We start from the raw sequence: 10531 nt of genomic DNA on the forward strand, positions 1-10531 counted from the left end.
AAAAATCTGCCTGAAGTAACTAGTAGCAATGGCTACAAGTCCTTCCTCATCCTCAATAATATTCCCATTCTCATCTAAGAGCTGCGTGATCTTATTTCTTGCTCTTCTTTGCTTCGTCAAGGCATGGAAAAATTTTGTATTTCTATCTCCCTCTCTCAGCCAAAACACCCGACTCTTTTGCTTCCAGAACATCTCTTCCGCTTTAAGAGCATGTGAGAGTTCCTTCAGAGCTGCAGCAATTTCTTCAGTTGTGGCATTATCATCTGCATACAAGCCTTCCACCTTTTCTTTAAGTTCCTCCACTAATTTTGCCGAATTGACATTATTTTGCTTCCGCCACTCACTCAAGGCTCTCCTGCAGCTGGCAATATGTTCCATAATATTCGCGTTTGGAGGAAGATCAGGAGATTTCCATCCATCAAGGATAACTTGCCGTAGATCCTCATTATCCAACCATCTTTTATCAAATTTAAACTTCCTGGATCTTCTCGTTGGCTTTATGAGTATGTCTGCAAGAATCGGACGATGATCCGATCCCCATAGCCTCATATACTTAACAGTCGAGTGGGGAAACTTCTCATGCCAGTCCGCATTTCCCACTGCTCTGTCTAAGCGACATCGAACTGTTGATCCTCCTGCTCTCTTCCCCACCCAAGAAAGCATATCACCCGTAAAAGGAAATTCTAACATGCCACAATCATTAAGCATCTGCTTAAAAGGAAGAAAAGAGCTATCAGGGCGTTGTCTTCCTCCTGTTTTCTCGTTATGACATGTTATCTCATTAAAGTCTCCTATCATGAACCAAGGTCCATTTTTAGTTGTTGAGAAACGCGTAAGACGTTCCCAAACCTCATCTCGTCGTTCCAAAACAGGGTCACCATAAACAAACGTCATGAAAACTTTTATTCCATCAATGATTGCCTCAATGTCAATCATTCTGTTATTCGAAAATAAAACATTAACTCGAAAATCATCCATAAAAAATAAAGCTAAACCTCCGCTAAGGCCAAGTGGCTCAACGGTAAATAAATGATCAAATCCTAAATCGGCCTGAATGTTTTGCAGCAGCGGCCTCCTATTCTTCGTCTCAGAAAGAAACACAAGTCCTGGGCGATGCTTCTCACACATCTCCGTAAGGCGTCGAACTGTGAGGTCGTTTCCAATCCCTCGACAGTTCCAACTGAGTGTCCTCATTTATACTCATGTGATGAGTTTTTGGAACCCATCAATCCATCACTTTTGGACACTCCATTGGAAACACCACTTCTCTGCCTCTTTGAACTATGGTCATGTTTCCTTGACCTGCTCGAATCTCTAGCCATATGAGCTCCGTGAGACGAAGAAGAGGACTTCCGAGGAGATCCTCGACGAAGGATCTCAAATTTTTTGCTCTGAAGGCCCAAAGGGACATTCATTTTATTACTTTGTCTGCTGTGCTTCGACCCTTTATTATCAGGTTCTGAAGTTGCAGGCCCCCTCACAACACTGCTCACAGCCTGCTGCCCTTCTCTCTCTTCCATCTCTTTGAGGTCAAATCCAAGTAAATCCTCATCTATCCCTTCACATTCCATCATTCCATCCTCCTGATTGTCCTCAATATCCATGTCATTCAAAGCACCAATAATCTGATTGTCTGCAGGAACGGTTACCGGCTCGTGGTCACTAAGGCTCGTGAAAGAAAGAGAGCGAGTAAGCTCCTTTGCCCGCTTTGTGACATTCTCCTCCATGTCATGGTCAATACGTGATGGCGTTACAATAGCACTGGCCAATCTCTTAGCACCTCTAGCACTGATACACTCTCCTGGCCTGCCGCTTTGATACTCAATCACACCGTGGGAACCATTTTTACTTGTACCAGTAGGTTGTTCATAAGGAACAATCTGTCGAGAGCTTGTTGGTGTTGACGCTGGCGCCATTGGCGCTGAGACTGGACGCTTAATAGGCACAGCTTTCTCGCGCCAAGTCTGCTTCAGATTACGGTCATACGGACCCTTAGAAGCTCCATATCTATTGCTCCGATTAGGATCATTATGGCGTCTCATGATCCTATCAGAATGCGTAGCACGGAGATTACCAGGCTGATGCGTCCTTTGTGCATACTTCCTGTCATCCTCGCCATACCTCGACTGAGCTGCGTGTCTGGCAGGTTCCATACGTTGCCCATAAGGCTGACGGTCGTATACATTTGGCCTCTGCTCAGTGTGAAAGTTATGATGCTGTGCCTTATCCTGTGGAACCTGCATCCTCGTAAAAATACCAGGTCGCTCTGGTTGAGACTGAAGCCGCGATCGCACATCCAAAGAAGGACAATGATCCTTCTCATGGGTAAGCATACCACATGTAGAGCAGTGCTTAAAAAGCTTCTCGTACTTGATTTCAATGGTGACCTCATCTCCGTCCTTCGACTCCACTTTCCTTGAGAATTTGAGGGGTTTCCTAGAGTCCACATCAATGAGCATACTGCCCTCAGCCACATCCAAAGAATCAACATGAACATGGCCTAATCTTGCCCCAATGTTCCTAAGATTTGTATCCGTCCAAAGATGCAAAGGGAGGCCAATCACTTGAACCTTAAAAGGAACGATCCACGGGTAATCATCATGAACAATGGGTTCCCATCGCACCAGCACAAACATACAGAAGTTAAAATGGAAAGGACCCTGTCGAAGAACAGAGCTGAGATCCTCTTCGGAAGTGAAATTAAGGAGAAATTTCCCATTGCCCAGGTCATTAGCCGTAATGCGATCTTCCATGCCCCATTGTGATGGCATCTTCTGAAGTAGCTTCTCAACGTTTTGTTTCTTCAGGTTGAGAACCTTGCCTATAAGCGAGAGACTGAACTCGCTAGCAACCAGTGAATCATCCTGATCCATCAGAATGATCGGCGCGTCATCATCCTCGTAAAGGATACCTTTTCCTTTCATGTCTGCCATGTGGCTAGAACGTGATCTGTAAGATGACCCCATGAATACTTAGCGTCTACGTGATCCTCGTATAGGTTCGCCGAGCCAAATCAAAGAGATTCGTGCTGTAGCTTGGGGACACGTGAGTGATCAGATGAGAGTGGATGCGAACAGATCAGGGAACGTGAACGCAGCGGCTAGTTCTGGTGACCTCCACGTCAAAGAACGTGATGATCAGAGGGATCAAAGCTTCTAAGGAAGCTCCAATCTAGCGTGGTCAGAGCGTGGTGATCAGATCCGAAATGGTTCTCTCCACCAAGCGAAGCGACGAAGCAGCAACGGGAAGCGTGAACAAGACGGCAGCTACGACACCTCCAGGAAACGCCGTGGGACCACCTCGATACACAGGGAGTGTCGGATAGTCTCCCCTGCGATGATGCAGAGACCGCCGAGTGCAGAATCGACGTCAAGTCTATCTGGATCGTGGAGTCGCCATTCTCATCCCCTCCTGAGCGGCTAGGGCTTCTGTCAATGGATGGATTAATGGTGAGATCTCATCAACTTTTACTAAAGCGATTAATTAATTTCACGAATGATGTGTACCTGCAAAATAGACTCAAAACCAAAAGTCAAAAAGAGCCACAAGCTTCATTTCAAAAAGACAAATTCACAATCAGACATAAATCAGCAAAACACATGATAGAGATTCGAGCAGAAAACTTAAGCGAGAATGTATTTTTTATTGAGAGGAAGAAAGCTTCGGTCGAAGCCTAGTAGATTCGACTTAAGTTGCGCGATTTGATCTTTGATTTCAGCTCTCGTATTGCCTGATGCGCTCAAACCCTCATATGTGCAGTACGACAGCTCCGCCAACCATCGCTTCGAAACATCCATCTCCTTGACGGTTCTATTGCTTCATCCACCACCAATACAACCGATACTCTCTCATCCGTCTCCGGACTCCACTCATCTTTCACATCCCTGAATCTGGCTATGAAATTTGCCCGTTAAGGTGATGGTGGTAATAATGAACTCGTAGTGGCGTTAGCAAAGCTATTACTGAAAGCAACTTTCCATCCAGCGTTTGGATACTCAGTGACTGCCATTACAATCTCTTCCTGCAAAAAGTACATGCAAATTAGGAATCGAAAAGCAATGTTTTCAAATGGGTTTAAATTAATAAGATAATCGGATTATGTTTATATAAGGTGATCAATAGAGGGAGTTGGAACAGTTAAGTTGCTTAGGATGGAAAAATTAAATAAGAATTTTAATGGAAAAAGTGATTGGAGGCGACGCTAATATTAGTAAAGAAACAGAAAGACAGAAAATATCACATGTTCTCCGATGAGAACGAAAAAAGAGAACTTGATGAATCAATTTTTTTCAGCATTTCTTTTAATTAAAGCTTAAAACATGAGAATGCGTACAAATGAGTATTTAAACGCGTGTGAAGATAATAACACGTGGATATAATTCAACACAGGCTACGTATCAAAGATAAGGCATGCATATCAGAATTGGTTTGGCTTCACCGGCGTTTAGCTTTCTGACCATAATCTCTGATGATATCTTTAACTGCTCTGCATCACCTCGTCCCTATTTGATTTGTACGTACCCGCTACAATACTCTTTCGCCTCTCTCTGTCGCAAAATGTTTGGAATCTTGCTTCTCCAGATAATGACACAAAGATTGCTCAATCCATCTGAAAGTCTTCTGAATAAATTTCTAAACGACTGAGATTAATCCATCTTCAACTTCATCCTTTATAAACAAGAAAGCTTTACCTTGTCGATTTTCCAACAAAAATTAAGCGGCTCAAAACTAATTTCGGAGGAAAAGAGTCAGAGCATATCCTTTGAATTAGATAAACCAACAAAAAGCTGATCGAGATTTTGATTGAAGCAAGCAAAAAATAGAACATAGGACAAAATAGATCCAGTTCTCACAGGTGACCGCGTCGGAAGTATATAATCCGCTAGACGAAAGTATTCCCAATGATATCACCAAATTACCTAAGGAGTGGCTTTACTCTCTCAAATAAAAAGTTCAACTCTAATACTTAGGAATCGAATCGACAGAGACTCTAGAATTACACAATAGATTTTATAGTTTTCAAAGTAAAGCTAGATGGAAATGTTGTAAACAGTAAATAAAGTGAAAGTTTAGTAAACAAAGTAGTTGTTGGGATGGTTGATTGAGGTTGTGAACAAATGAGGAAAAATAGCTAGACTCAAATAAATTCTCAGGTATGATAACTATGATATCTTATGGTTTATTAGGGATTTATGAATATTAGTTGTTCTCGAACTCAAAACTTAAGTTATTATATATCAACTTCCGTTTGTTTAGATTATATAATGTCTAGAACTAAGATTTCAACTTTCGTTTGTTAATCTTTAGAAAGTGTCGATCTATACACCTTTCAAAATGCGGATCGATACACCGAAAGGTGTATCGATCGATATTTCTTCTAGCAAGCTTTTGTGAATGGGTTACGTGTTCTCTAATTGCCTAGACCAACTTTTGTGTGTGCCTAGTTAATTAGATCATACTAGTTTGGTTTCAGGTAACAGACCAAGCTTCCGTTTGCGCCAATAAATTATAAGATCTAAGTTTAGGGTGATCAAGCCTAGACTTAGCAATAAGAATAACTAGATCAAGAACTATTTTAATTCCCTAACAATAATTCATTTCAGCAATATATAGATCAACCTTTGAAGAAACTTAAATCTAACAATAAGACTACTCAGAAATATTCATAAGAAACATTATGATGGTCTGAATAATATTGCAATATAATAAAATGAAAATCAAACAAAGTAGAGAAAAAAACAAAGGAGTTCAAGATTTTCTCTCGTATGATATTCAGATCTCTCTCTCCAATCCTAAGCTCTCTCTCAACAAGTGTAATGAAGTCTGCATCCTCTAATAGTCTCTCTCCAAAAGTTTGTGTGTCTTGATCTAATAGAAAAACCCCATGTTCGAAATTGCGCTAGGCGCGAGTCGGGCGGCGACGTCGGGCCTAGCGAGTTTTCAAAAAAGCGGTAATTAATCGGAGATTAATCGGGGAGTAATTTTTAATAATTAATATATATTAATTCATAAATTTATAACATAAAGCTTATATATTATAATTTATAACATAAAACTTATACTCCAAAATATATTGAAATTTCTTCTAATACACATCGAGTTCGAAAAACAAAAGCTAATTTCTATACACGGGATACACCAAAGAGATATTGTCTTGATCTTAAGAATATACAAAAAGTTAGTTCTAATCTTCAAAGATCAAGTTATCACCGTGTAGTAGAAAGATGTGTTAGAATATCTTGTACGTTACACCTGCAAAGAAAAATAAAACAATGTCAGCTTGACTTTGAAAGCAAAAACAACAAAGACAAAAACATGACTTGAGAACAAAACATCACTCTCCTCACGTATCTCTTTTGACAAAAATAGAAAATCAGACATCGAGAGAAAGAGTAAACCAAAACAGAGACAATATGCAATGAAAAAGACAATAAACTGACCTTACGAAGCAACTTGTGCCTCCGGAAACAGTAAAATGTCTTGGAAGACATCAGGTTCAAACTCCATGTCAACAATATCTTCTTCTTCTTCAGATTCAAAGTCATCATCATATAAATCTCTTACCCTTGGAGCTTGGATTCCAATCAGAAAATTAACATCACTATCTGGTTCTTCCACACGTTCCACAAGCCAATCTTCAACAGTATCTTCATTGCCATCATCAAATATCACATCCGCGTTTTTCTCTCTGATTTTTTTCTGCTTGTTAAGTAGCCTTGCATTGAAATGAACATACACTAGACTGTTCAAGCGATTGACACCTAGTCTATTTCTTCTCTTTGTGTGGATCTACAATAAAAAAAAAATTAGTAAGTGTAAGCAATATGAGATTCAAAAAACAGAAGCTAGATGACTATAGACTAACCCCTTCAAAGCTACTCCAATTTCTCTCACATCCTGAAGAACTAGATGTCAAAGCAAGTATCCTTGTTGCCAACCTTTGTAGAGTAGGTGCACCACATCCATACGTTGCCCACCAATTCCCTAAGAGAAAGCAAGTGAAAACCATTAAATAAAAGAAAAATGATCAAATAAAAACAAGTGAAATGAGAAAACAAACCTAGATCAAATTTGTCATCTTTTGTTTCACATCCTTTTAGTGCCAAGGCTCTACCAAAAGAACCACTTTTGTTCTTATATAGACTAACTTCTTGATTCACACATAAATCTTGCTTTACAAAGTCTCCATGATAGAAAGTCTCAACACAAGTAAGGAATCCTTCCATGACCTCCACGTCAAGTTGGATATTCGGTTCTTTATAAAAATAAAACGGATTGAGGAAGTAGGCAGCCATATGCAATGGAGTATCCAATCTACCTTTCATTTTCTCATCAATGATGCGAAAAACAGGGAGGTAATTCTTCTCCAAGTGATCAAAAGCTTCCTTGATAGATTTCTTAGCTTCTAAGATCTCACCAAAAATAAACCCAAGAGATGGAACCTTTTCCCCATCCGCCAACCTTAGAACTTTCACAAGAGGGCTGAAGACCTTCAGAATAACCATCACACTATTCCAGAATGAGTAAGACATCACAATATCACTCGCATTTTTACCTTTCACACACTTTGAATGCTTGCAATCATGCCACTCGTCACTTCCAAACATATTCTTCAAGTGTGCCTTCTTCTCGTACAAACTATGCAGTGTCAAGAAGCAAGTCGCAAACCTTGTTGCACCTGGCCGCACAATGTCTCTCTTTGCATATGCTCTCATCATAGATAAGGTCTTATGATGCGCATATATAAAGATGGTGACAGCCTTCGCTTGATCTATTATTCTAGCAAAACCAGACAACTTCGAAATCCCTTCAAGCATCAAGTCAACTGTGTGGGCAGCACAACCAGTCCAGAATATTCTCGGTCTCTTCTGCTTAAGCATCTTTGCGGCAGCAACGTTGTTGGTCGCATTATCAGTAACAACTTGCACAATCTTATCAGCTCCTATATCTTCAATGCATTGATCAATATAGTTAAAGATAAACTCACCAGTGTGAGAATCTTTCGATGTATCCTTTGATGATAGAAAGCATGTACCACCTCTTGAGTTAACACACAGATTCATTATGCTTCTTCTTTTCATGTCACTCCATGCATCAGTCATCAATGATCAGCCTTCCCTTTCCCATTCTTCTTCTAAGATCTTCAATTTTTCCTTTGTCCTCTGTTGTTCTTCAATTAGCAATGGCTCTCTAAGCTGATACTGACTTGGAGGCACCCAACCAGGCCCAAACTGTCCTAATGCTTCACAAAATAGTCTGAAACTATCATTGTCAATGGCATTGAAAGGGATACTTGTGTGGTAAAGCCATCTAGAACAGTATTGGCGAACAACATGTCTTTTCTCTTTAGAAATGGCATCGTGGATACTCTGTTGTCGTGTCTGTGCCGCCAAAGAAGCTTCAGGGTTAATGCTGCTCACATATTGATCAATAGGACCTTGGGAGTGATGAGTTTTAAGTGCTCCAAGCTCTCTTTCCAGTTCTTCAGTACCACTGTCTTTACTTATGTTCACCTCTGCCCGCAAAGCTTCCTCATGTTTTCGCTTCAGATTCTTCTTGTTTTTTCCTTCAAGAACCGCCTTCTTACACTTCTCTTGATCTTCTTTACTTGATACAGGACAAGCTGACACATTTCCTTTCAGATGAGCAATGTGTTCTTTCATTCTAAACACACCACCAGAAAACTCTTTTCCACACAATTTACATTTGACTTTGTCTAGACTTCTTGCATCACACAAGACTCCATACTCCCATCCTACATCATTTGAGTTACGCTTAAGAGGTGGAGGTGTATCTGTTGGTGGATTATCCATTGATTCCTGAGTGACACAATGAAACAAACAATGAGTAAACATGAACGTACGAACGTACGAACACTTAAGCTCGAGTCGTGACACAACAAGAACCCAAAAAATAATTGAAATCAAGTAAAAATAAAAAAACAGAGAAAGAAATCAAGTGAAAAGAGATATCCAATACCTGATTTGGTCTTAGATTTAAACACTCGATTTGCTCTTAGATTGAATTTGAGAGCTCGTGATATTAGGATTTTCTTCGACAAATAAATTCTCAAACTCAACTCAGTAATTAAAAAAAATCAGGACACTGATAAATGGCCCAATTATACAGAAATAGAAAAAAACGTTTGGGCTTTGTGTTGTTATTATTACAGAAAATAGATATAAAAAACGTTTGGCCCAATTAGATCTACTCGGATCGAACGTATAACACGGCGATTTTTCGTATTACGCGGTCAAACGCGGGAATAAATCGTTGACCGCCTAGACCAGCCGAATTGGGTGTTTTCTCTACGGCAAGGTGACGCCTAGCGAGTACTCGGCCGAGTAATCGGCAACTCGGCCGCGTTTTCGAACACGGGAAAAACCTAATAAATAGTCTAACAGATGGTCAAAGACTTGCGGTGAAATATCTAGAAACTTCTGGGTAAAACTTATAATTTCTCAAAATCATCAATAAACTGATATCAAGATGTCGATCGACGCTTCATGTCTTCCGTCGATCAATGTTTGTTGCAATAGTCAATTCTGACTTCATATTTTCAGCAGAGCTTTCCTCAAAGTTTTATAATGATCCAAAAGCTCCAAATATGTACAATGAGTACATGAACCTACAAAGACTCAACAAAGACTCCAAATGCATATAAAAGACTCTAAAAACATATATAAATTCATATGTGGTTACTGGAGGCCCTAGTTGGCTCTCACATACCATTCTCTCCGAAGCACAAGCTATGTGACTTAGCTATAAGTGCGGCTGCTAGGGGATACTTGCGTCTCAAGAAATCACTAATGTGGTTGAGCTTTTCCCTGTTTTTTCATCTTGCTGTTTTAGTACCTATTGGTACCTAGTTGTTCCTTGTTTTCTTGCTTATGTACTCCTATACGTTGCCATTCGTTGGCTCTGTTATTGAATTTCTTCAGTGTTAAAAAAAAACATATATAAATTAAAGGTAAAATCCATGTCATATCAAACATATATAATTATGTGTATATCATTTGTCACATAAAAGCTGACTTACCCAACTAATGTCTGGTTAACCAAATTTTTTTTCAGTAACAGCTTTGCTAACGCCATTGTGAGCCTTTAAGTTACTCTTTGTTTGGGTCTGAAAAAAATACAATTGAAATTGAAAAGATCGAAATAACCCTTTTTCCATATTAATCATATCAGCTTTGATGAGATGGTGCCGATATCTCTCCATGCGCGCCAAATAGTACCACAAGGTATCTTGGGTTGCCATTTGGTTGTTCACAAAAGCTATCTATCAAAAGTTCTCTGTAGTATTAGACACATTGGAGTCTTGCTTGTGAATACTTAAAAATCCAACAATGGAGTCATTCCAGCGTAATCCATGCAGGTTACGAGAAATTCAAATAATTGGCGCTTTTAGTGAATGTATTAACGCACTTGACGGAGCATGTGTCGTAGTAAATGTTGGAAGTTGTTATACAGTTGATATTTGGGATAGACATGAAAAAACAAGCTTAAGCTTTAAACACAATAAACATAT

General features: G+C 39.6%; 2 protein-coding genes across 3 annotated transcripts; both read right to left on the reverse strand.

The window, feature by feature from the left end:
- Positions 1 to 3530: 3530 nt before the first annotated feature.
- On the reverse strand, positions 3531 to 8149 carry LOC103868883. 2 transcript variants are annotated; one of them, XM_033291276.1, is made up of 4 exons: positions 7319 to 8149; positions 6866 to 6984; positions 6441 to 6789; positions 3531 to 6252 (listed from the first exon to the last, which is right to left on the reverse strand). In XM_033291276.1, exons 1-3 carry the CDS (start codon positions 8100 to 8102, stop codon positions 6442 to 6444), a joined length of 1251 nt encoding a protein of 416 aa, XP_033147167.1. In that variant the 5' UTR covers positions 8103 to 8149; the 3' UTR covers positions 3531 to 6252; position 6441. The 2 variants fall into 2 exon arrangements, with proteins under 2 accessions (XP_033147167.1, XP_033147166.1); XM_033291275.1 differs by having other exon boundaries at positions 7061 to 8149.
- LOC117133979 lies at positions 8104 to 10391 on the reverse strand. Its single transcript, XM_033291278.1, has 2 exons — positions 8980 to 10391; positions 8104 to 8819 (listed from the first exon to the last, which is right to left on the reverse strand). The coding sequence occupies exon 2, from the start codon at positions 8811 to 8813 to the stop codon at positions 8109 to 8111; it is 705 nt and encodes a 234-aa protein (XP_033147169.1). The 5' UTR covers positions 8814 to 8819; positions 8980 to 10391; the 3' UTR covers positions 8104 to 8108.
- Between the last annotated feature and the right edge of the window lie 140 nt (positions 10392 to 10531).

The sequence above is a fragment of the Brassica rapa genome, chromosome A05 (genome assembly GCF_000309985.2).
Source record: "Brassica rapa cultivar Chiifu-401-42 chromosome A05, CAAS_Brap_v3.01, whole genome shotgun sequence".
Taxonomy (NCBI): domain Eukaryota; kingdom Viridiplantae; phylum Streptophyta; class Magnoliopsida; order Brassicales; family Brassicaceae; genus Brassica; species Brassica rapa.